Source organism: Desmodus rotundus, chromosome 7, assembly GCF_022682495.2.
Source record: "Desmodus rotundus isolate HL8 chromosome 7, HLdesRot8A.1, whole genome shotgun sequence".
Classification (NCBI taxonomy): Eukaryota; Metazoa; Chordata; class Mammalia; order Chiroptera; family Phyllostomidae; genus Desmodus; species Desmodus rotundus.
In genome coordinates, this window is record NC_071393.1 from 88,566,748 (window position 1) to 88,594,412 (window position 27,665).

The 27,665-nt window shown below is 40.1% G+C and overlaps 1 protein-coding gene and 1 pseudogene across 1 annotated transcript in view; one reads left to right on the forward strand and one right to left on the reverse strand.

Annotated features, from left to right (window-relative positions):
- The first annotated feature begins 10,215 nt into the window (after window positions 1-10,215).
- Window positions 10,216-27,665, forward strand: part of AQP9 (aquaporin 9) — a 43,427-nt gene continuing 25,977 nt past the window's right edge. Inside the window, exon 1 of the mRNA XM_024568062.3 lies at window positions 10,216-10,565. Coding sequence (XP_024423830.1) covers window positions 10,455-10,565 — 111 coding nt within the window. The 5' untranslated portion in view covers window positions 10,216-10,454. The remainder of the gene's footprint in view (window positions 10,566-27,665) is intronic.
- Window positions 24,774-25,325, reverse strand: LOC112311649 (ADP-ribosylation factor 4 pseudogene; annotated as a pseudogene).

Genomic DNA, 27,665 nt, shown 5'->3' on the forward strand with positions numbered 1-27,665 from the left:
TGATATCAGAGTCCAAGAAATAAAGCACAGATCACCTATTTATAATTTTACTTGTAAATATTCAAGCCAAAAAATAAAAGACTAAATATTTGAAAATTAAAATATAGTTTAACATATTAATAACATAATGAGTAATAGAAAATTTTTGAAATGCAATATCTTTGTTAAATATCTAACATCCATTCTTGGTTTTTTTAAAAGATTTTATTTATTTACTTTTAGAGAAAAGGAAGGGAGGGAGAAAGAGAAGGAGAGATACATTGCTATGTGACAGATACATCAAGCAACTGTCTCCCACATGCCTCCAAGTGGGGACCTGGCCTGCGACCCAGGCATGTGCCCTGGCCGGGAATCGAACTGGTGGCCTTTCTGTTCACAGGGCAATGCTCAATCCACTGAGCCACACCTAGCAAGGGTTATTCTTGTTTTTAATGTAACATTTCTCGGCTAAAAAAAAAAAGTCTAAAATAAAGAAAAAAAAAGTCTTAGCATAGTGGGAAACATGAAAACTTAACTAATAGACCACTAAAGGCATTGTTTTTAAATCCAAAAACAATATAAAGATGCCTGTTTTCATTATTATGAGTCAATATTTTTGTAATGATTTCCATGCATATAATAAGGCAAGAAAAAGAAATAAATAGAAGAACTTAAAAGGAAGAGAACAAATAGTGGTTATTTATAGTTCACACTATTCTACCTCAAAAGTCTAAGTAGCCAAACGAGTTAGGGCTTTTCAATATCAGTATTAACAGAAATCCCATTGAAACTGGCCTTGAAAGTAAGAAATAATATCGGTTTACATAACTGCAAGCCCAAAGATGGAGTGGGCATCAGGGTCGATTGATCCAATAATTCAGTGATGTCGTCAAGGACTAAGGTATATCCTGTCTTCATGCCCTGCTAGTCTCTGTGTCAGCTTAATTACACAATAGCTCCCCACAATATCATGGGACGGGTGTCTGTAAAAGTTGGGGCCATAAGCTTCCTTGCCCTGTTTGGAGGATGACAGAGAACTGGATTCCTTTAACCTTCAGAGAAGTGAGAGATTCCTTTCCAAAGCTCCAGAAAGCTTCTTCTCAAACATCATCAGCCCAGATTGAGTCATATTATTATTTCTGAACCAGCCATGGTTTCAAGGGACAAAGAGTAATTCCAATAAGCTTATACTAATCAGTGTTTACCATTAAACCAGAATATAATCCAGGATATAATCTGTGTTCCACCTAACACCTATAGATGCACAGGAAAAAAGGTGGGTATCCAAATGAAAATCTGGTGCTCTCAGAAAGAGGGTTTAATAGATACCAAATAGGCATTAAAATGTTCAGTACAATATCAACTACGAACCTATTCAAAACTATAAGAAAGTTCAGTAGGATGGGTAGGTATAAGACATATACACAGAAACAGAGATTTGCTTGTGATGACCAGTTAGAAAATAGAATTAAAAAGATCTCATTCTAATTCCAAAAATAAATATGACTAAATATCAAATGCCTGGAAATAAACACCCAATGGAAAAAACTATGTAACTTTACCTGAGAACTTAAAAAAGACTTGAAAAAATGGAGAGACAGGAATTATATTTCTGAATGGGAAAATTCAATATTATAACTTTATCCATGAAGTTAATGGTTTTCATAAATTATAGTTTGCAGGAGATGGAAGTTAAAGAATGATTCTATAGTTCACCTAGATAATAAATATTTGAAAATAATTATGTGAAGGATCTACCAGAAAGACATCAAAAAGTATAGCAAGACTAATTAAAATCACAATTTTACTTCTGGGAATGTTTTATACAGAAAAGATGAAATTTCAAATCAAATAGTGTTGCAAAACTTGTTAAATTATTTAGGGAAAAATATTAGAGTTCTACACTATACATCATAATGTATTCTAGAAAAATTAAAAACAAGTGTAAAAAGTAAAATCATGAAAATAATGAATAAAATATAGGACAAAATGTAATATTTTTGTAAGTTTGGGATAGAGCAGACTTTTCTTAGCATGAATATTAAGTTGGAAACCTTACAGGAAATGTTTATGAACTTAAGTGCATAAATTTTCTAAAGTTTTCTATGGCAGTCAAACTCCACCATTTTAAATGAAAGATAAATGATTTACTGGAAAATCATTTGCTACTTATAACAGATAAAAAATTTACACTTTTACATTCTTATATTGTAAACAGTGACAAAAATTAATAAATAAAATATTGAACATCATAGATGAAAAGTGGATAGAAGATAGAAGTAAAAAATGTATAAAAGAATAGCTAACACATGAAAGATGCTCAGCCTCATCATTAAGCAAAGAAATGCATACTAAAATAATATTTTTATAACTGTTAGATTGGGAAAAGTTTGAAAGGATTTACATTAACCAATATTGAAGAGAATGGGAGAAATAGGTACTTTTAAAACATTTTTTATATATAATCTTTGATCAGTAATTCAACCTTTAGACAGTCATGCTAAGAGATAATCAAATATATACATAAGGATGTTTATTTAATGGGGAAAAATAGGAAATAACCAACTATCAAAAGAAACTTGTTTAAATTATAGCACACTTGTCCATTGGAATATTACACCATCAATAAAAACATGAGTTCCATATTGGCACAGAAAGATGCATGGAATATTTTAAGTGGAACATGTGCTTTAGCGTATATATTATAATCCCATTTTTGGAAATAAAAAGAAATATTTTTATAGACCTACTGAAAGAAAATTCTGGAGGGTTGTATCCCAACCTGTTAACTGTGGTTATCTCTGGGCTGGGACTATGAGACTTATTTTGTTTTAATTTAAATACTTCGGAATTGTTTTTATTTTTCCTCAATTTAATATGATTTTCTGCTCAAGGGGAAATGGTTATTTCTCCCCCAAATGTAAAAGAAAGAAAGTGGAGGAGAGAGATAAAATGGTTACCATGAACTGAATGTCTGTGTCTCCGCAAAACTCCTATGTTCATGCCCTAATCCCCAATATCATAGTATGCGGAGGTGGGATCGTTGGGAGGAAATTGGTTTTGAATGAAGTTATGGGGGTGGAGTCCCCATGGTAGGAGTGGTGCCCTTAAAAGAAGTTAAAGAAACCTGAGCTGTCTCTAGCCATGTGAGGATACAGTGAGAAAGTGGCTGTCTGTCAGCCAGGAAGAGGGTCCTCACCCAAACCCAACGGCACTGGCATCCTAATCTCAGACTTCCAGCCTCCAGAACTGTGAGAAAAAATGTTTGTTGTTTAAGCCACCCAGTCTACAGGTCTTGTAGGCCAAACTGACTGAGATAATGAAACTCAAGGTAAAGCAACTTTGAAGAAATATTTTTAAGGATAGGTAAGACTTGAGCTTGTTTTAGGCCCTGGGGAAGAAGCCAATGTTGGGAGAGATTTAGGAGGGGGAGGGGAACATTATTCAGCCAAGGTCCCAGAGGGGCTGGGACAGTACACCAGTATCAGGGCTAACTTTAGAAAGAAGAAGGAAGGACAAAAGGACGACATAAGTAATAAAGTTAGGTCATCTTTTGGAGCAAGGACATAAACAGCATTGTAGTCAATGAACCCATGTGTTTTCCCAATGGATTGGAAGAAAAGATCATCAGCTGAGTAGCAGGGCTGGGACTGGGAGCTGGGTGGTGTGGAAGAGGTATATTGCTGCTACATAGAATGAAATAGGGCATGGTATCTGAATTATGCTTGTGAGATTCCTGAGCTTCATCCCAAATCCACCAAATCACACTCTCTGAAGTTTAACTAAGGTTATGGAACCACTTCTGATGTTATTTGAAATAAGGTCAGTTAACACATTTATATGATATTCTCCAGCATTATTTAACAACCTGGGACGAGAATATTTGAGAAAGATAAGTGGCTAGGTATACCCAGAGTTGGGCCTCAGCAATGTGGGTGTGGAACTTAAGTGGATAGGTTGACGGGACCCGACATGCGGGTAAGTGAATCACTAACTTGGGTAATCACAAGGTAAGAAGGGAGTGGAGAGAGAGGAGTTGGACCAGAATTTATGAGGAGGATGTAAAGTAGATTTGGAAAGTCAGAGAGTGGGTGAAATGCAAGAACTAGAAGTTTTGGTCACTGAAATGTGTTCTGGGGTAAAAGATTTTGAAAGAGGAGATGGTGACAACAGTCCCAACAGTGGCCATAAAAGGAGCAACTGAAATAGAGTGTAGATAAAGTTGACCCAAGTAGAAGAGGTTGGAGAAGTGAGGTCAGAGGGTGAGATGGTTACCCTTATGAACAACGGGCTTGTCAGATCTCATTAGTGGAAGCAAAGGTGGTTACTCAAGACCAAACTGATAGCAAAGAAGAGAATATTAGGGCCAGGGACAGAGTCAAGGGGAATCGAAGAGCTGGCCAAGCTAGACCTGGAGATTCAGCATGGTACTGCACCTACAGGAGCACAATGTTAGACTGTTGGTGGCAGGATGAGTCAATATTTTGACAATGGACAGTGACCTCTCAAACGTCTATGTGATGAGAGCTGGAATTTTTAAAATAATATTTTATTGATTATGCTACAGTTGTCCTGATTTTTCTCCCTTTTTCCCCCTCTACCCAGTGCCTCCTACTCCCTCAGGCAGTCCCCACACCACTGTTCATGGCCATGGGTCATGCGTATAAGTTCTTTGGCTACTCCATTTCCTATACTGTACTTTACATCCCCATGACTATTCTGTACCTACCTATTTGTTCTTCTTAATGCTCTCACCTCTTCACCCATTCTCTCCCTCCTCCTTCCCATCTGGCAACCATCTGGTAATTAACTTCTTTTCTCTTGCTGCTTTTAAGAGTCTCTCTTTACCTTTAACCTTTGGCATTTTAATTGTGATGTGTCTTGGAGTGAACCTCTTTGCATTCATCTTGTTTGAGACTGTGGGACATGCATGTCAATGTCTTCACCAAATTAGGAAGGTTTTCTTTCACTATTTTTTCAGACAGATTTCCAATTCCTTGCTCTTTTTCTCTCCTTTTTAAAGATTTTATTTATTTATTTTAGAGAGGGGAAGCAGGGGAAAAAAAGAGGGAGGGTAACATCAATGTGCGGTTGTCTCTTGCGCACGCCCTACCGGGGACCTGGCCTGTAACCCAGGCACGTGTCCTAGGCTGTGAATCGAACCAGCGACCCTTTGGTTTGTAGGCGGGCACTCAATCCACTGAGTCACACCAGCCAGGGCTGTTCTTTCTTTTCTCCTTCTGGTATCCCATGTGATGCAAATGTTGGACTTCCTGAAGTTGTCCCAGAGGCTGATTATACTATCCCCATTTTTTTGGTATTCTTTTTTCTCCTTGTTGTTCTTATTGGTTGTTTTTTGCTTCCCTATGTTCCAAATCATCTATTTGATTCTCAGCTTCATCCACTCTACTGTTGTTTTTCTGTAAATTGTTCTTTATTTCAATTGGTGTACCCATCGTTTCTGACTGGATCTTTTTTATGCCATTGAGGTCCTCACTAAGCTCCTTGATCATCCTTAAAATCACTGTTTTGAACTCTGTATCTGATATGCTATATCCATTTCATTTAGTTCTTTTTCTGGAGTTTTGATCTTTTCTTTCATTTGGACCATGTTTCTTTGCCTCCTCGTTTTGGCAGCCTCCCTGTGTTTGTCTCTATGTATTAGGTAGAGCTGTTTTGACTCTGTGTCTTGGTAGTGTTGCCTAATGCAGTAGATGTCCTGTAGGGTCCACTGGCCCAGCCTCCCCAATCATGCAAGCTGGGTATTGAGGTGCACCTTTTGTGTGGGCTGAGGACACCCTCTTCTTGTAGTTGAGCCTTGGTTGCTGTTGGCAGATCTATGGGAGGGGTTTACCCAGGCCAGTCAGCAGCAAAGACTGGCTGTGACCACTGACCACCAACCTCTGCCCTCCGTAGAGGATCAGCTGTCTGGGGACAGGGTGGTGGTGCTCCCATAAGGTCTGTAACTGTCCACTGGGTGCTCTGGCCTTGGGGTTTCCGGGGTGGTGCAGGCCAAGGTCAGCCCCTACCTGTGTTTTGCCTGGGGCACCCTGCCTGAGCTATAAAGCAATCCCAGATGGCTGCTACTAGTGTTGGGCTCGGAGATTCCCAGTAGAAGCCAAGCTGTGACTCTAATCTGACTGCTACTAAGGCTCACAGAAGCCAGCTATTGCTTGTTTGGTAGGATTTAGGAGCCAATACTAGCCATTCATATAGAAAAGCAGCTTGGGTGGGCCAGTAAATTGGGTGGGGCAGAGCCTCTGGGAATCTCCAAGGTGGGTCATACAGTGTTAACCAGGTTGATGGAGTCTCAGATACAGCAACAGCTTACCAGCTCTGGGGGGGGAAGGGTTTAGCAAAGGGACAATGACCTCTGCTCAGCTCGGTGCCAGAAACCAGTTTCTCCCTGTATATCACTGGTGCCATTCAAGCTGCAACCCCAGAGCTGGAGCTTAGAGGGAATGAGGCTCACTAGGTGAGTCCATGTGTAGTATGTGGGTTCTTTAAGAGGAACGCTTGGGGATCCAGCATTTTCTTGCACTGACTCGATCCCCGCTGGATTTTACAGCCAGAAATTCTGGGGACTTATCTTCCTGGCACTTGAATCCTGGGATGGTGGGCCTGATGTGGATCTGGGACTCCTCACTCTTGAGATATCCCTCCCAAATTTCTATCCACATGGATGTTGAACCAGCCTGTTCTGCAACTGCACCCTTTCTACCAGTCTGGATGGATGTGGTTTCTCTAGTTCCGTAGTTGTTGGACTTCCATTCAGCTCAATTTCTGACATTCCTGAGTGATGATTGTTATATAATTTAGTTTAATATAGTACAATTTTGATGTGGTTGTGCAAAGGGGCAAGCCATGTCTGCCTATGCCGCCATCTTGACCAGCAGTTTTCCAATGGCTGGAATTTTGGTTCAGTACTTTGCATATACTTCTATTTTACTATTTACTATATTCATTTGGAGGTCTTTGTCATGTGGATGATATAATTCTTTTAACAGTAGAGATCTTTCTTCCTCATATTTGAATTTCCACTTTTTAATATCATGCCTGACATTGGAACCAGAGAAGCCAGCGTTTATGCTGCCTGTCACCTCCCAGACCCAATAAGCAGAGACAGGGATTGAATCTTTATGGGCACTTTATTCCGATGGTCAGCAATCTGTGAAGACAGCAGCTTTGTACCCTAACAGACTGTCTTCAAATCCATTTTAAATTGACCCCTTTTATAAGGAGAAGAAAAGTGTGGGTAAGGGGTTTGGAATTCAGGGGAAAAGCTAATCAGATAAAAAACTGCAGCATTCCTGCATCTGTGTCCTGGGAGGTGGTCATCTCACCCTGGAGAACAATGGCTTAGATCCCATCTTGATGGCTTGCAGTCCTCCTGAGGCACAAAGGTGGAACTGTTTATGGTCTCCTGGAGTCAGGGTGGGTCACACCTTCAGTTCCTGAAACAATAGCTTTTTGTATGCACTGGTTACTAAGCTTATTAGCTATTACCTAAACTAAAATTTTCCAATTCTTGAGTCCCCCAGCAACATGTGATAAATACTCAAAAAAAGGTTTTTCTGGATAAATACATGAAAGAAATTAAGCAGTCCCATATTTCCAACAGGAACTTTGGCACAAGAGTGGCTTTGCAAATGTCTTTTCCCACGTACAGGGGAGATGTTATTCATTATCTACCTTCTCTGGATGCTTTTGAATATTTTGTTTCGTGGCTGGCTGGTAACTGTAGGTTATGTTCGATGATGAGTTGTTCATGGTGACAGAGGTGAAAAGTGTGACCATTGTTTGAAGATAGAATAAAAAATTATAAAGATTTCATTCTCTTCTACCTGAGCATGAAATGTTCAGCTTCTGCTCTCTTCAAACTCTTTCCCTAGGTAGCCTCATCTTTATTCATGATTTTGTTTATCACCTCTATGCATGCACAGACCTGCCCTCTGAATCAAGGCCCATATCATTTGCTACTTGACATCTCTCAGGAGCATCAGAGAGCCAGCCCATGAGGCTTGCCCTGCACAAGCAGAGTACATGATCTTCCACTGCAATCCTGGTCCTCTTCCAGAGTTTGCTCTCCAGTTGCTTCCCCCCTCTTCCCAGCAAGCCATCAACTTTGATGAATCCTTTTCCCTCACCTTCTATATCCAAACCATCAAGACTTCCAACTTAAGATACAAAGAACTCTTGAATTGTTCTATTTCTCTCCTTTGTCAAAGCCACCACCCAGTCCTAGAGTTCTGTAATAATCCACAATGGGCCCACCTATGACCACATGAGGTCCCTTCCAATCCCCTCTCCATCTCACCAGCCAGGGTGCTCTTTTCAAAACTCAGATCTATTGGTGTCATGCTCCTGCTTAAACCACCTCAAAGACTTATTGATTTTAGCCCTGAACAGTATTTACCAGGCTCAGTAAGGTCTGAGCCCTGCCCACAGCCTCAGGCTCATTTTGCATCACTTCTGCACTTGCTCTGGGAGCCAGCTGCAATGAGTTTGCTTCATTCTTAGATAGGCATCATACTATTTCCATCTCCAACCCTCAAGGCCTAGCTACATGCTCTTCCTTCTCCAGTATCTGTCATTTACCCCTAAGCTTCCTTCTGATCTCAGCTCAGATATGATTCCTTTGGAGGAACCATGAGAGATCTCTCTGACAAAGTGAAATCTCCTTGTGATGGGCACTCATGTCCCCCAACCTTATGGCATACATCTTAGCTGTGAGTTCATATTTCTGTGTGTGCGATTATTTCACTTACGTCTGTCTCCCTCAGTAGACTCTTCAGGAAGGTCAAGAACCCCATGTTTTTGCTAAGCGCAGGGTGTGGCACATAATGGGTATGCAATAAATACTTCTTAGATGAGCCAACAAAGAGACCAAAATAAACCTCTGTCTGGTATTAGCTACAGTCACAGCAATGAAGTTTTGTTTCTCTGGTTCATCCTCTGGCGCTTGGGAGTAGAGTGTTTTAATGAACTCTTCTAGACAATGATAGCCTCAATAACTTAACCCACGATTATAGCCAAAATGCTTTATTCTTGTCCTGGCTTTTTAATAAATGGTGTGTCCTCAGGCAAGATATACATTTTTTAGTCCTAAACTCTATGTTTTACCTACAGATTAGGTGTCTCTTTTTGCCCTTGAACTTTCAACAGCTCTTTCTCCAGACCTCTCCTCCTTCCCTTCCAGCCTGCCTCCCCAGCTGGAAATGTCTGTTGGCCTCCTGCAAAGGTAGGGGAGGGCATCAAACAAAGCCAGCTTCTCTGTGGGAGGGTTGGAAGGAAGCATGGGACTGCCTTTGTATTCAGAAACAACTGCTGGATTCTATTTCTTCAGACAAACTAGTTTTGAAAAAAAACGAGGCTTGAATATTTGACATGACAAGAAGCTAGTTCTCAACACTGTTCCCAGAAAGGATGTAATTCATCAAACTGAAAACCTAGAAGCCCTATTTAGGTGCATTTACCCACTGTCTTGTTTAATCGGGGTGGCATACATTCAGACTGATCTCTTTCTAGCTCAGTGATCTGTAAGCAGTATGAATTTTCAGGCTGCTATTTTTTATTTTTCACGTAATTTGCCTAAATATTTTATGATACATAAAAGGGAGAAAATTGGTTTTCAAACTGGAATGTTTCCTTGGAAGGATCTCAACAAGTTGCCTTCTCCGTCTTTCTGATTCTTGGATCCCAAACTTCCTCGGGAAATGACGTCCAGTTTCAGTGACTGAGGAAGAGACCCCCATCCGATGCTGCCGACTTGCAGTGGTCTCTCTGTATGTTAATGTCTCCATCTTTAGAATGGACACAATGGTTCTTATCATTCTCAGGGCTACGTCATTCAATCACTGAAATGATATTAAAAGAAAACAAGAGTGATTTATCTTACAGAAAGACACATCTGTACATTCTTCATGTTCTCCCATTTGCATGAAAACCTCTTTCACAAAAGGATATTTACACAAGATGTATATACACCTGGTTTGACAATTCCAAACTGCACCCCAGCCACCCACTTCCGAATAGCTGAAAAAAATCAGAAGCCTGCCATTGTGTAACAGAAATCTCTGGACCGGAGCCCAACGCTGTGGTTTGGCAACACAACCAGCACGTCTCTTTTCTCATCTCTCGAAGAGAAAAAAACCCAATCCAACCAAGAGAAACTACCTTCAGAATAAAGGTAATGATTAATCCATCAGGCAGAAAAAAGTATAAAAGGACTCTTGGAATTTCAAAAGCTTTAACTTGCTAGTTCTAATAAATAGCAGCGAACAGGGAGTGACGATTTCACCAGAGGAGGATTAAGCCACGGGCTGACATTGGGACAGTGTGGAGTCAAGTAATCTCATCAGAGATCTCAAGGAATTTATGAGCAGTTGTCAAACTTCCTTTTTCCTGTGCAAGCGAAGTAGAGACCAGAAGAAGCAGGTATTGGCGGAACGAGTGGTCCTTGGAGAAGCCACACAATGCAGCCCGAGGAGAGACAGAAGAGGAAAAGCTTCAAGCAGAGACTGGTCCTGAGGAGCAGTTTAGCTAAAGAAACGCTCTCTGAGTTCTTGGGCACATTTATAATGGTGGTGAGTACTTGCTGATTTTCTGTGTTCCAACCAGCAACACCTCCGATCGACCTAGCTCGTGGTGGAGAGTTTTGTTTTGGTTTCTCTTCTTTAAGTTCGTCATCAGATTCATCTCTTCCAGGAAGCAGCAAATTACTTCCAGGTTCTTTGGCTACTTAGTTGCCTCAGTATTAGGCTTCCATTTACTCATTTCCTTTGTCCACAACAGCTGATGGGGGTTGAAGAGCCAGAGCGAAGTACTTTCTTCATTTTGGAGATTTGCTTGGACTTGAAGATGGCTTTGTGATTAATGCCAGATACTAGCAGTTTTTTTCATTGATTAATTAATTTATACCTTGCTGTTTCTCACAAACACTGAAGTGATTCAATCACTTGAAATAAGTATTGACAGTCAATATATCCAATGGCAAGAAATAGCTCATTATTTCAAGTGCTTGGCAAAGAGTGCGTTGGTGGATCACTTGATTCTTAAATTGAAGGTTGCACTAGGGAGAAATAGTGTGCTATCCCGTAGTCCAGTTTGGGCTTTGCATCACCTTTTCTCTCTTAACTGAAGCCAATCTCCAGAGATCTTTAGTTAGACAATTACAAGAACCTCCTATATATGTAAAGGAAGGACTGATTCTAAATCTCTTGGGGATTTTATCTAGAGATCTGCTTAGCTAATAATAAAAGACTAGAAAGTGTACTTGAGTGGCATGAGCTCTAGGTTTTTATCCTGTTGCGTGTTCCTGCGTTCCCTGGATCCTGAATTTTCAGCTGGAGCCAGACCATTTGTAAACAGAAAATTAAGTCGCTGATTATTCTCATGTGTAGCTACTACTGATTTTAACTTGCTTTAAAAAAAAAATCTGCTCAAGGATTCCCTACTCCAGGTATAAATAATTTCACTTTTCTTAAGGTTAGAGAGAATTGCCCATGAACTTTGTATTTTAAAAGTCCTTTGGCAGCACGCGGCAGGGTGACTACAGCTAATAACACTGCATTGTATACGTGACAGTTGCTAAGAAAGGAGATCTTAAAACTTCTCATCATAAGAAAAAAAACTGAACGATGTGTGGCCGTGGGTGTTAATTCATTGTGGTGATCAGGTGGCAGTACATACCAATATCAAACTATGTTTTGTACACCTGAAACTAACATAGTGTTATACATCAGTCACACCTTGATTTTTAAAAAGTTATTTGCTTTGGGTGAATATATAGTAATTTAGGAGAATAGGGAAAAATTGAGAAACAAATGTGAACTGAAAACACTGAATTAGTGTAAAATGAGAGCGAGTCATATCTTCTGGTGTCCGGCAGCTTCTCTTTATCTCATTTACTCAAGTATTTTCAAAACCTTATGGGCAATTCCTTGCACTCCTGGGCTGACCTCACATGATTAGGTAGGGGAGGTGTAGAAGGAAAAGAGACAAAAAAATCCCAGGATTCTTTTGATTCCAGTCTTTGCTTACGGGAAAATCACCCTCAAGGAGACAGAAACCCTCGGGGCACGTTACTTGAGGAGAGCGGTTGTCACCACTAACTGACTTTAGCTCCACAGTAAACTGTGGTCCAGAGAAAGTGAAGCAAATTCAGTCACAGCTCTTAGTGTTCTGCAGAAAACACAGAAGAGGAAGTGAAGCAAACATTCATTTTGCAACCAAAAAAATTAAAACTCTATTTCTTAACAAGAACCTGTTTCATAATCCCATCCCCTCTGGGCTGAGTGAGTACTTTCGGCCACTCATTATTCTACTGTTTAAAAAAAAAAACAAAATTCAACAGCATGAATATGAAGATCCAATGGGCTTTATTAAGCGATTCATAAATCAGGCAGCATCCCATCTAGCAACTAAAGGGTGGTCCGAGGAATTGTGCAAAAAGGAAGGTTTTATAGGCAGAATGAGGTGGCACTAAGAAATTACAGTGGATTATTTCAGGTAAGGCCCCTTCCTTGAGGGTAACGCAGGGGGTTATTAAGGTTTTATTGAAAAGAAATGACTATTTTGGGGCCAGGACACCTCTTCTTTGGGGGAAAAGAAGGGAAGGTTTTTTTCCCCAAATATTTTATTTATTTATTTTTAGAGAGGGTGGGAAAGAGGGAGAAGGAGAAGAAGAGAAACACTGATGGTTGCCTCTCGCATGCCCCCAGTTGAGGACCTGGTCCTTAACCCAGGCATGTGCCCTGACTGGGAATTGAACCAGCAACCTTTTAGTCTGCAGGCCGGCACTCAATTCACTGAACCACACCAGCCAAGGTGAAGGGAAGGGTTTTTAACCTGCAGATTTCCTCTTCCTATATGTTGGAGGGATTGGAGAGAGTCCACAGGACAAATTAACTTACTTGTGTTTGGCCAGAAAATTCCAGACTGGTTGATTAAAATCATGTTTTTGGGAGAGGTTGAAACTGCAGTTAGATCAGGTGTTAAATCTAGTTTTGGCCCTGGCCAGGTGGCTCAGTTGGTTGGAGTGTTGTCCCATACACCAAAAGGTTGCAGGTTCAATTTCCAGTCAGGGCACGCACCTAGGTTGAGGGTTCAATCCCAAGTTGGGGCGTGTACTCAAGGCAACCGAGTGATAGTTCCCCCTCATGTCTATGTTTCTCTCTCCCTCTCCCTCACTCTGTGTCTCTCCATATCCTCAGGTGAGGATTAAAAAAAATCTAGTTTTGGTATCATGATGCCACTTAGGGCCTGTGGTTTTCTCTTTAAAACTAGTCATATAACTAGCTCTATGTCTACCCCTAGGATTCAAGGTGGGAGCAAAAGAAATGCTATCTCACTCATGTTTGTGTTTTCCCGTGTATGATGCGCACCTGTGTATAGTGCACACCCACGGTTTTGGTATACACTTTCAAAGAAAAAATCTTTCATTTTAATTTTTTATTTCAATTTTATTTACTTATTTGTATTTAGAAACAAAACTGATTATCATATTCCAAGATATTTTGCATACGGATACCGTTTTTGCTTTCTAGAGTTACACTTTTAACCCAAAAGCATAAATAAAAGAAAAAGAAACATTTATATAGATACAGAATTAGTACTACCCATGTATAATGCACATCCTTATTTTTCCCTCAAAAATTTGGGCAAAATAGTGCACATTATGCATGGCAAAATAAGGTATATTGAAAGTTGAATCTCTGTATCTTCCGCCTAAAGCAGACCCTGATGAAATCTGTGACTGAGATTATAAACTTCAGTTTTGTCGAGGCCCTGGGGATGCATAGACAAGAAGTTGCTGCACAAACACAATCACTTCTTTGTCCATAAATCTATACGGTTTTGCCCAAATATTTCCAAAGTAATTGTCTGCTTTATTAGAAAATGTGCATTTTGCCTTGCTTTCTCTAATAAAAAAGCTTTGCATTTTGATAAGGCAGGGGGAAAGGGAGCCTTAAAAAGATGGCAGAGGACAGTCACCACTCATTAGTCCTTCATGTTTGTGAAGTGGAAGTCATTCCCCCTCACCAAAAAACCAAAACCCTGCTCGTAGGGAAAGCCACTCAAACTCATTCATACCCGTTGGCACCCGGGGTTAATGCTTAAGGGAGTGATGGTACAGGGCTTGTAGTTTGCCCGTTGCTGGGCATCCGGGGCCCTCTGCCTGGCGACCCCTGCACCTGGCCTGTCATCCCTACTCTGCTCCTGCCTGTCTACCTGCCTACTACAGACCCACTGCAGCATTAAGGGAAGAGACAGTCCATGAAAAATTCTTAGTAAATGACAATTAAAAACAACAGTAATCACATTATAAGCCAAAGAACTAGCTTGAATTTGGCCTTTGTTAGGCATTAAGATAGGTGGGTATTTTGGCTTTTGCTCAGGAAGGAGGTCTGCTACACCTTTCTTCCTTATCACAGGGAAGAGGTTTAGAAGCCTTGAGCTGCAAAAGTAAGGACCACTAGTAAGTTCCTCCATTCCTTAGCTTCTGTGCATACATTTGTTTAATCCTTACGATAGCTGCCTTAGGAAGGCTTTCTTATCACCCGTAAACAGAGAAATAAGGGCTCAAAGAGATAAAATAACTGACTTTGGAATGAAGTAGTCTCCTTGTCCAGCCCCCGTATCTCTCAGATGAGGGGACAGAGACCCACATGCTCACAAAATTCTGTCAAATGCTCTTTCTACCACAGCAGGACATAAGAAAGACCATCCCCAGTCAATCCCACCAATTTCTAATCATTTTCTTCTGGTTTACGTCCTGTACACAGCCTTTCATGGATATGCACTTCTGTACTTGGGTGTTCTGTCACAGCAACAAAGTTCGAGTTTCTAAAATCTGAATGTGTGCAAGAGCTGAGCATGGGGGGTTCTTGCCCTGTACCTTCGTTGGGGTATGAAGAGGCCTGGAAGCAGGACATTAAAGAGGCGTGGTTCTCTCCCTTCAACCAGTGATGATGACAAAGGACAGTGAAGTGGCTCATTAACATTGAGCATACTCGTACACCAAGACACTCATTCCTTAAAAAACCTCATGACATAAAGGGATTGTTATTTTACAGCAGAGAAAATCAAGGCTCAGCCGATTAGCAACTTGCCCATAGGTGAGTCTGTGGTGGAATTGGGGTTCGGATCAAATCTCTGATCCCTTCACTCTGCTGAAGATATTCTCCTTGCATGCCTTGAACTTTTACCACTGTCGCCTGTAACAATGTTACTCTTTTGAGTGTTTTGAAAATTTATATACATGGTTTCATAACTTGTACACCTTCTACACTTTGAGATTCACCCCCATCCCAAGACACTTTTTGAGATTCGGCTACTTGGGGACATGTAGAAATAGGGTCATTCGTTTTAGCCATTGTGCAATATGGTGAGTTTATATGCCGAGTCCCCTCACGAGCTGTTATGTCGGCAGCAGTTTGTCACAGTCACCAACAGTGCTGCAATGAACATCGTGTACGTGTCTCTTTGTATCCACGTGCCAGGGTTTGTCTTGAGTGTATACTTAGAAGTGGGTTTGGCGGCCCTAGGGCTGGCATCGTCAACTGGGTGGGGTTTGTAAAATTGCTCTCCAGAGTGGTTTTCAATTTATACTGCCAGAGCATTGTGCGAGTTCCCATTTTCCACATACTCGCTGACCATGATATTGTCCAAATTTTTTTGTTTCTGTCCTTTTGACATAAGAAATGGAATTTCACTAGTAATTTTAATGAATTCCTAGTAGAGTTGATCATCTTTTCAGGTTTCCTGAAAGTCTAGATTCTTTTTTGTAAATTGCCTGTGTATATCCTCTACACATTTTAAAAAAATTTTCTTTTGATTATAGGATTGGTATAAGATAGGCATTGGTATCTATTTAAAATCCAGATATTAAGTATATTTTGCATTTTCTTTTTATGGTCAATTCTTTGCTTCTTGTGTTTAGGTCTTTACATCACTGGAATTTATTTTGGTGTCTGAGATAGAGTGGGTGTGTCTTTTCCTGGAAGGATAGCCAGTTGTCCAGTACTGGTTTTGACTAGTCTGTCCTATCTCTACAGATGGTGATGGCCTCTACTCTATACCAGTTCACTGATAAATGTGGTCGGACGTCTGGATTTCATTTAGTTCCATTGATCTCTCTGTCCAGACCTGCACTGACACCATATATTTTTGTTATAATCACTTTCTAAATAATTTTTATCTGGTGCTTTTTCTTCCTTATTTTTTTTCAGTATCATCTTGGCTACTTTTAGCCTTTTATTCTTCTACATGAATTTTAGGATTAGTTTATCAAGTTCCATAAATACTCTCTAGAGATATTGACTGGAATTGCATTGAATTTATATGTTATTCTAGATAGATCTGATATTTTCAAATATTGAATCTTTTCATCCATGAACGTGAAATAGCTCTTCATTCATAAGTCTGCTTTTTATATTTCTTTCTAAATTTTTGTAATTTACTTGGTATTAGTCGTATACGTTTTGTTTGATGTATTTCTAGGTACCTACTGGTTATTATTACTACTGTGAATGCTACATTTTTACAATTATATTTTCTATTTGGTTATTACAGGGTTTGGGAATTATTGATTTTTATATGTTGATCTTATACATAGCAAACTTGGTAACTCTCATTAATTCAAGTAAGTTTATAGATTATCTTTAATATTCTACATAGATTAGAGCTGTCAAATATGATAGCCACTGTACATTTGTGGTTACTTAAACAATAAAATTTTAAGAATTAGTTCCTTAGTCTTACCAGTCCCATTTCAAGTGGTCAAGAGCCATATGTGACTGTCGCTACCAAAATAGACAGCAAGGATATAGAACTTTTCCCTCATTTGCAAAATATTCTATTAAACTGTGTTGATACAGATAATATTTTCTTTCTGAGAAGATGAGAACTTTAATTTTCTCTCTTTATAGTCCTTAAATATTTAATTTTTTCTGTCTTATTATTGCAGTTAAAACTTTTGGCACAATGTTGTAAGAAGCTGTAATTGTGGCATTCTTGTTTTATTTCCAATTTTAAAGAATCTGCTTCTCATGTTTTACCATTAAGTGTGATAGTTCCTTTAGATTTTTGCTAGACACTGTTGTTTGAGTAAGGAAATTCCTGTTTATTCTTCACTTACCAAAACTTTCATTAGGAAGGATCATTGAATTTTTTTAAAATAACTTTTCCATATCTATTGAGATACGCATATTGCTTTCTCTTTTATCTCTTGATAAAGAACATTACATTGATCAATATTTTTAGCATTGAGTCATCCTTGCATTCCTGAGATTAATCCCCACCTAATCATGCATCATTTCGTTTACAATGTTTTATTAGGACTTTAGACTATAAATTCTATTATGTTGTCCTTGTCTAGCTTTATTACCAAGGTTACAGTGGCTTCATGAAATTAGCTGGAGTTCTTTCCCTCTGTTTATATTTACACTTTATAAAAAATGAGGGTTATCTGTTCCTTGAAGATTATTTTGCATATGCATTGAAGACGAGGGGAAGAGAGAGAGAGAGAGAGAGAAAGAGAGAGAGGAGAAGAGAAAAACAGGTGTGTGAGAGAGATTTCTCTAATAGTTATGTCTAATTTAGATTTTCTATTCTTAATTCCATTTTGACAATTTATATTTTTTCTAGGAAACTATACTTCATTTTTGTTTTCAAATTGTTAGCACTTTCAGAATTAATACAATGAGAGCAGTAATTTTGAAATGATTTTTCCTAGTATTTGCTTGTGGCTTCTATAATCTTTACCTGTGATGTCCTTTTTAAAATTTTTAATGTTGATTTTTTGTTTTCTGCTCAGTAGTTTGTGTTTTTTTATACCCTTTCTTTGAGTGGATCAGCTTTCTTTATTTCTCCATTTCCCCTCCCCTACTTTCTCTTTCAGTATTTACCCTTACATTTTTTAAAAGACGTATTCTTGAGCTAATGAAGTATAAAGTGAGTATCTCCTTCTGAACAACATTAAAAAAATTTAAATCCTAATTGTAATCAACTACTCATGTCATTGTCTAATATTTAAATTCTATTCTCATTATTACTGTTATTGGTGTTTTGAATAGTGAATACTTAAATAAACTTACTATCATATACCAATGTATTTTCTAATCATTACTGCATTCACCCATCATTTTCTTTTATGTGCAGTCTTCTTCTTTGTGCAGCATAAAACTTCCTCTAGGAAATTTTTCAAGAAGTGTGTGCAACAGATAAACTTTCTCAGTCCCTGTTTGCCTGAATATGTCTTTATTTCACTCTCAAGTTTCAATGATAAATTTTAGGTTGATGATGGATTTTGCTTGACTTTTTGAAGGTGTCACCCCAATGTCTACTGTTGCTGGTGACAAGTCTGTGTCGATTTAATTTTACCCTTAAATATTTGCATTGCTCTGGTTATAGTGAAGGGTTCTCTGTTTTTTATTCTGAAATTTCACTATCATATGACTAGTGTTAACTTATTTTATTTGTAGTCTCAGGGTTCATGGTTCATCTTCAATTTAGATACTTACAACTTTCACCAGTTCTGGAAAAGTCTCAGATTTATCACATTGCCTGTCCCCCATTCTCTCTATTTTCTCCTTTTAGAATTCCTATTACATTTGCATATGTGCTTGAACATAGAGGGCCAGACCAACCTGGGAAATTTCAGAGTTCCAAAGAACCTAGAGATGAAAGTCTGTTCTGGGTCATTGACCCAAGTGCCACAGACTCCTAAAGCCAACTTGATTCTGCCAAACGGAGCTGTGCTTTTGATCCCTGGGTTTTAATTTTGACCCAGAAAACTTGCTAGTTTCCTTGACTTTCAAGGGAGAAACAATAATTTTCTACTTCCCAAAAGCGAGTTTGGTTGGTGTTTAAAGTCCATCACAACATGTTCTCATTACGTGAGAAGAAAGGAGAACACAGTGGTGGCAGCAGAAGATGGCTCGTTTTTACTTACAGCCTTGTGATGAAGACATGGCACATAGTGAAGGCCACGTAAGGAAGACAAGCCTCATGAAAGTGGGATGATCGATATAGCTGATCAAAATGTCAAAGCAGCCCAGCAGAGAAGGGCACTCCCATCATCTAGTGGGCACCTTATTTGTGCCTGAGCTCGGGCTGCTACCGAAAAGCAAAGCAAAATATGAAAAGCAAAAGCATTTTAAGAGAAAATATGCCAGCAAAACGTGTCCCCTCCCCTCCCTTTCTCCATCTTGATAGACTGGCTGGTCATGCTAAGACACAGACCTGGGGTGGCCAGTAAATACCAGAAGGAACTGAGGGCTTAATCCCTCTCAGACTAGAATCAGCCCACATGCTCTAGTCTCTTCTCTGAAAGGTTAGACTTCCTTAGGAGGAGCTCTCCCCCAAATCCTATGCCTCTAGTCACCAGGTGAGTGGTTAAAGAGGCTGGGGTAATGATTCCACTTCTGGGTATATATTTGAAGAAACCCAAAGCATTAATTCAAAAAAATATCTGCCTGCACCCCTATGTTCGTTGCAGCATTATAATAGACCAGTGGGTAAAAAAAAAAAAATCTGTGGTACATATACATGATGGGATATTACTTGGCCACAAAAAAGACTGGATTCTTACTATTTGCAACAGCATGGATGAACCTAGATGGTATTATGCTAAGTTGAATAAGTCAGTCAGAAAGACAAATATCACGATTTCACTTATGTGGAATATTAAGAACAACATAAAGGAACGAACAAAATAAAAACAGACTCACTGATACAGAGAACAAATGGATGGTTGCCGAGAGGAAGGGACTGGGGAATGGGTGAAGAGGGAGAAGGGATTAAGGAGTACAAATCGGTAGTTACAAAATAGTCATGGGGATGTAAAGTGCAGTATAGGAAATATAGTCAATGACATTGTAATAAATATGTATGATGCCAGGTGAGTGCTGGAAATATTGAAGGGAGCACTTTGCAAATATATGATTGTGGGGGGTGCATCCTATAGTGAAGAACTAGCTCTTACAGATAGTGAAGCCGATCTTCGTATGATGACTCTCTAAGCTATCAAATGGAAAAAGTAGGCAGAGAATGGTATCTATGAAATAGTCTTATTTGCACACACACACACGTTTCTGACAGAATATACCAGAAAGTATTGATATTAGCTCCCTGTGGAGAATAAAATATAAAATCTGGGGTGGGTGACAAAGAGATACATTTCTTATATTTTATTGTATATCCTTTGTAACTGAAAAAGTTTTTCATGTTGGTGTACACTTTCTTCACTCCCCTGTGCCCCACAAAAGAGCTTACTCAGCAGAGTTTCTCCCTTCCAAGTGTTTTAGGGAGTTGCTCAAAATAGGTTCTGAAGAACTCTGGTTCCATGAAATGCAGATAAGAAATTAAGTGTAAGAAAATATGCTGTCTTTCCCAAATACGCTTGGGAAACACCGGGTTAAACCAAGTTAAGCAGATTTCTCTACTAAGGAAATTATCAGAGGCTTGAAGTGTTGACTGGAAGTCTCTATCAGAGGAATGGAATATATAGATGTCCCCAGATTTACTTGACCACAAATCCCTGTTACTGAGGAGCATCTCGGGCAACTGATGATCTGTGAAATACACTTCAGGAATTGAAGGGCCTGGGATGACTCTAAAACAAACCAGCTCCTAGAACTCCTCCATCTTCAGGAATCTTCCAGATTGAGAGTGAACTGTGGTACAACTGATATCGTTGGGCCACTCTGAATAAACAGAGAACTGACCTTACTAACATGTATCCGCACACAGCACACTGAGACCCATGATTATCCAAACACGAACATGCACACCTTAATAAAGAAGTACTTTATTAGGCTTTTATTCTGGCCTTGGGATCATGATCAAGTTCTTGTCAGAGCGAGCATTGTTTGGGATGGGCTGAGGGATGTGGGGTAGGTCAGAAAAGAAGAGCATTGTGTTTTCCAGCCTAGTAGAAATAATGGAGTTTAATCACCTTTCATTTCTGAGGCCCAAGTTTGTTCTTGGTACTTGTTTTCTACTCAGAGAGCACTGAGGTTGGCCATTTGCCCACTCACCTGCTTCTCAAATCTCAGGTTTGAGATTCCTCCCTTTCGATGGGCCTGCCCTAATATCTCTTTTCAAGTACAGCTGGTACTTAAGGGTTGATTGATGCCATCCTGATATTCTCTCAGGCTGCATGCCACCAAATACTTTATCTTTAACCACAAAGTCCAGGTTTCAGTCCTGGTCCTTTGTGACTATTTTTGTTATGATTGAGAAAATTTTATTTTTTAATTGGAAAACTAACTGACTGGAAAGTCGCGCATACATGTGCGTTCTGTCCTAAAAAAGGGAACAAGTAGATCCACCAAGACAGCAGCAGTTGTCTCAGGAGAAACGCAGGGCTGGGAATCAGAGAACCTGTCTCCAGAATCGGATTCTACCACTTATTAGCTATATGAAATTTGTCAAGTCATCCAGTCTCCTACTTTTTAAATGCGGATCAAGTTTTGGAAGGAATGAAGGAAGTAACGTATGTGACAGTGCCTGGCTCAAACCATACATGAACATGTGCCCTTTCACCCGTCCAGGGGTGAAAATTACGTGCAGTCACACCTGGGTCTTACCGCTTACCACCTGTGTGAACGTGAGAAATTCCCTTGACCTCTCAACCTTTCTAAGCTTTGTTTCCTTATTTGTAAGATGGAGACAAATGAGAGGACATGATTCATAGGGTTGTTGTATGGAAAGTGCTTAGCCCATAAAAGGCACTCAATAAACCTTAGTTGGTATTGCTGTTGTCACTATGACCAGTGTGTGTTTCAATGTGCATAGTCGCATGAACAAAATAGGTATACATAGACAGGAGGGGTAGGAAGTGGGGCCTGCAGTAACACAAGCCTTCAGCACAGGCAGGAAAGCCGAGGTTTGCAGAGAGTGCTGTACTGGCAGATTGGCATTTGTCCTCCTTTCTCTGCAGTTGCAAAAAGCAAAGTGTTCATGGGGGAGGGGGATCTCTTCCAAAGTGACTCCCTTCTCAAGAATGGGGACTGTGTTTTTTGGTCTCCCTAGCATCACCGACTTAAAGTTTTACCCGTAGCTGGCCCTTCATTTGAAGGTAGTCCAGACCCTTCCTCCAGGAACAGGGAGGTGTGCTGCATCTCAGCCCAGGTATGTCATCACTATAACATCAGGGGTCAGAAAGTCACTGGCACCGAAAGCTGAATAGCTTTCTCTCTCCAGGACTTAAGAATGCAGTAAATAGGCCCTGGCTGGCATGGCTCAGTGGGTTGAATGCTGACCTACAAACCAATATGTTGCTGGTTCGATTCCCAGTCAAGGCACATGCCTGGGCTGTGGGACAGGTTCCCAGTTCAGGGAGTGTGAGAGGCAACCAATTGATGTATCTCTCAGACATTGATGTTCCTTTCCCTCTTTTTCTCCCTCCCTTCCTCTCTCTCTATGAAGTAAATAAATAAAATCTTCAAAAAAAAAAAAAAAAAGAATGCAGTAAATAGCCCCCAACCTTTTTGCGACCAGGCAGGTCCCATATGTGAGTGGAGTGGACATGGCGGGGTGAGGGAGGGAATGGACCGTGTGTGCCCCGTCATCAGGGTGCCTGCCGCCCAGACCCGCTCCACTGCAGCTGAGTGGGAGTGGTGTCGGTCTTCATCAGATTTTCCAGTTTCTCAAGAATGTCCAGACATCGAGGTCTATGTGTAACTTTTTTACTTTTAAATACTGTCAATAATTACTAACATTAAAAAAAAATCACTGTGGGGCCAAACAAAACACCCATGCGTCAGCCCTACTCACAGGCTATCTTCAGTGGGGACCACCAGCTTGTGACTGTGCTCTCAAGTGTCCTTAACCACTCTCTACAAAGACAAAACATTTTCACAAGAAATGGGCAACTGGAGGGATTGTGAGGGTCTAAGCCTTCTGTTCAATAGCATTTTTTTTTTAAACAGGCCCGACTATTTGAAATCTAATTCCTATGTACAAGACAGTGGGCCTTGTTTCCCTGTTGTACCACCTGACCAAATTCATCAAGGCAATAGTAGGACAACCATTTTCATTTCAGGCAATATCAGAAGAGAGGTCTTGATCTCATATAATCTTAATCCAGTTCCTCCTTAGGCCAGTCTGTTGTGCGCTCACATGCATGTGTTGCATAGCTCGGATTCAACAGTATTATGTTAGCTGATTCAATAATTTGACATATTAATCAAAGTATTCAGGAATTTGGGGAGCCTTAAATGTCAAAGTAACCATCACCTACTCAGTAAAGCTGAATTGCAAAACTGTATCTCCATACACGCTTTCCCTAGGCCTAAACTCTTGAGCCGTTCATTGATCACAAGCTTGTAACATAAGTGACGGTCAGCACCATATTTCATCTATACTTCCCTTAGGACTCTTACCAGTTCCCGGCTATCTTCCCTCTTCTGTTGGCCTGCAAGTTCCCAGAGGACTTGGTTTTGGTTTCTTGCATCCTTGCTAGCAGAGGGCACCATGTATAGCACTTAGAATTTTCAAATGTACATACACGTGGAGGAGAGAAAGGAAGAAATGGCTGAGGGAGAGCCAACTCCCACTTAGAGGCACTTGTAGATGTGGACGGGGATCTTGGTTTCCTACAATTTGATTATTTGAAAGACAGACTTCTAAAGCACAAATCTGGACAAACTATTTATATGGCTCAGGTAGAGGTGAGGGCAGTTTAGTGTGAGTGAAGGAACCCAAAACTTTGGACACAAATATTAAATTTGGGTTCAAAAAGATCTTTTCCCCAGTTATATGTCTTCAAGCAAATTAATTTCTTTGTTCCCAGGTTTCTTTAGATGGAAACGTCAGAGTTTTCCTCCCTCTCAGGTTATCACGGGGACTAAGCGAGAGTATTTCTAACAGATGTGTGTGCGTAGATCTGACACACACATAAAACAAATCAGTTCCTTTAAAATACAAGTATTGCCACAGGCATAATTTACTATCAGGACTAATTCCAAATGGGTTATGAAAAAGGCTTATTCATTTGAATTTGACGAGTTTTCCAAAACAATCTTTATGAAGATATATTCACCAGTAAAACTTCAGCAGAACAATCATATACTGGGCAAAGTATCAGGCTGATAACCAAAGCAACATGCAACATAAAAAAGATACAATATGAAAAGAGGCACAATCTGCTGGGTATTAAAAATCATCTCAACATGAACTGTGCTACCAGCACAGAACTAATTATTATAGTTATTGAATCCAAACCATACCAAGGTAAGCTTGGCTGATGGAAGCCAGGAGTCAATAATGGGGGACAAATAAGTTCTGCATGGCAAGAGATCTCAATAGTGTTTTGGAGCATTTCCCTGGCTGGTGTAAGCAATATTAGAAAATCTTTTTGGCAAGGGAGGAACAGAAATATAAATGTAATGCTGCACTTTTTTTTAAGTCAGCAGACTGCCCTAGGAATGGGGCATTAGTAAAGTAGAAATGGGATAACTTTAAAGCTCAAAAAACATTCTGGGCTCAAAAAACATTCACAACGGGGTTATTTAAAGGTGTTACTATAGCTAAGTCTTGGCATTTGGGCTTAAGGGAAGTAAAATTTTTAAAGGACGCTTTTTTCCCCCCTGAGTTAAGGAGAATTTCTTTAAAACCAAGCCTATTGCTAAAGTGCAACATTGCACTTGGTAAACAATAATTGACAACAAAATAAGTTTAAATACTTATATTCTGCCCAAACCAGTCCCAGATTCTGTTTAATAAACAAGATGCAAACTAATTTTGCTGTAACAAGCCTAGACAAATTCTATCAAACATGTCCGGTTTCATTTAACGTTTGGAAGCGCATTTGACAGCCAGTCGAGTCCTTCATACAGAACAGTTCCTAGTGTAGCACAGGGGGCTTCAACATACCATGTTCTGTTAGGAAGAGACTGAAGACCTTATTTATCTGTCATTTCACTGATGGCCACAGCATTTGGCAAATCCTGGTTGTTTGCAGGAAGGAGCAACGCTGCATCTCGCAACTCCTCTTCCTGAAGAATTTTTTTTTCTTTTTTTTGCAGCTCTTTAGCTCCTTCCCCAATTCTTTCATGGCCATTGCCACCTACCACAAAATTAAGACCCTGGGTATTCTGGAAGTAATGCCTCCAGAGAGGCCTTATTTTATGTTGACCATCAACATCCCATACTGTAGAACAAATGTTCTTATATTCTACTGTTTCCACACTAAAATCAGTGGTAGGAATGGTACTGACTATCTCTCCTAACTTCAATTTATATGGGATGGTCATCTTGCCAGCAGCATCTAAACCAACCATCAAAATGCACATCTGCTTCTTGCCTAAGAGGCAGAGGCAGGAGAAGAGGGAGGACATGGTGAGGCCCCTGGTGGCAGTGGCATTGGCCATGGGCAGGAGCAGAGGGGTTTGGAGCTTTCTCGGCCTTCTCCTTTCTCACTCCTGGCAAACTGAGCAAGAGGAGGAGCTGAGGAGCAAGAGGGAGGCAGGGACAGTTTGCTAGCTGGCGTGTCAGACGAAGCTCTAGGACAAGGATTAACGGGGCACAGATCTGCTCAGCAACTCCAGGCATGCTTGTTTAATGCTGAATTTTGTTTCATGAGTATTTGCATCATTTAATGACACATTATCTCCTGAAGGAGATTTTTCACTTAAAATATATTCCTTGCCTATTTCCAAGAAGACCTGCAGCAATGTATAAAGCAAAGAGTCACACATGATTCATGTTCTCGAGCTACATATTGTTGCTGCAAACATGCCCCAAACTGTCACTACTGAATTAAAAGAGAACATTAGCTTCCTGGAAAAGTTTTTAAAAGAGCAATTATAAATAAATACTAGCTGAGTAAACTTTGGAGGTATTGGGCGTCTTAGAAGGGTCACCGGGCTTATTTCTTTGGCTCTTGCTCAGTCAGTTACTGAAGGGGCAGACATGGGTGGGGAAATTGCTTGACCTCTTGGGTCTTGGTGTTGAGAATGCTAATAAGTTCCCCAAATGCTACTCAGGGCCACAAAAAGTCTGTGCGAGTCATGGGTGTAGTTCATCAGTGTGGAAGAGGCCCGCCTTACTATCATCTCAGCCCATACATCCCTACTGGACAGGTATGGTCAGCAGTAGAGAGATGAGCGTGCCTTCTGCTATTGACCATGAAGTTGGGAGACACTATGAAGGAGGAGAGAGCAAGGGAAGGTTTAACTCTGCCTTCTGGTCTGGTTTAGCCCTGGTGAGGCCTTGGTTAACAAGTGGAAGTTTTCTATGCAAGGGGAGCTAGAAAACAAGGGAATAGAAATCAAGAAATAGCTTTTGCAAAAAGAAGAAAAATGCTCTTAATCACCAATGTGTCTCATTGATCTCTGAGAAATAAAAAAGGGAAATGGGGCTAAACGGAACTTTTCTCTAGGTCATGAGAAGCTTTGGAGAAAAACCACAAGTTGTTGGGTATTTTTTTTTTGAACCAGAATAACAACTTTTGGGTGTCACCAGAAAGGCCACTTGTCTTGCACAATGACCAGGACCTAGAAAGTGGCTCCCAAGTGGGCTTCAGAGTCAGTCATTTCTTCTCACACTGGTTTACAAGGAGGTCTTTGGTACTGGGTAGATTGCTAACATGTGGCTGCTACCCGGAATCTCCAAGTCCTTCAACATTCCTGGACAGCCCTTCACTTTCAATATGCAGATAGGAAACTGGTTCCTCATCCCGTGGAAGCCCAGTGCTCTCCCTAACTCCTTCCATGAATTCTTGGGGGCACTGTTTGCTGCATCCAGTGTGTCAAGTAAGAGCCCAGGCCTCTACGACAGAAACAGGATCAAATTCTGCTTCTGTTTCCTTTATTTGTATTATGTAACAATTTGCAAATTGCTTAGCTTTTCTCAGCCTTAATTTCCTCATCCACAAAATAAAGATAACACTACTTCTCTCCCAGGGTGATTATAAGTAAATAATGGGATGGTGATGAAGTAATACAGGTAAGGCACTCAGCATGGAGCCTGGCACAAAGAGCACGCCAAATAGATGGTAGCTGGAGTTTGTATTTTTTAGTCACACACCTTAAACAGATGGGTAAAGATAGCAGACATTTCATACAGCCTTTATTAAAGTCCACGACAATGTTTTCCAAGCAGCTCCCTTCAACTTCAAATATTTTCAAGAATTCTATGGAATAGGAACCACTCTTAATTCTGAAAATACTGAACCACAAAAGGTAGACACAAGACATTTTATTTTTTCCCTTTTTTGGACAATTTCCCTTGTTTGATGTGCACAAAGAATCGCAGACCCCTTGAGGTAATTACAAGGAAGCTGGTGATGCCTGAACCCAAGCTTCATGCATTTGCAAACATTTTTCTAAGGAATTTCCAGCCTTCATTGACTACTTCTTTTCTGAAAGGGCTCAGTTTTTACATACTCACTGAAAAAAATACTTATTGACTCTGTTATTTGCTGTGTACTGTGCTAGAAACACCTCGGTCTATACCTTAAAGGAAGGACTGTAGTAGGTGTGCAAGGTATTTGCGAAAAGTCAAATGAAAGAAAATCTGAGGGCTTATTATTTTCTTTTCCATCCTCAGCATTCTGATTCATGATGATCACTTCATTACATTAGGTTTTACATTGTGTCCAGTAATTAGCTTGTCACAGAGGTCATGGCTCAGTTGGGAACTTCCCAGAGTCCCAACTGATATTTCTTAGAAATTAA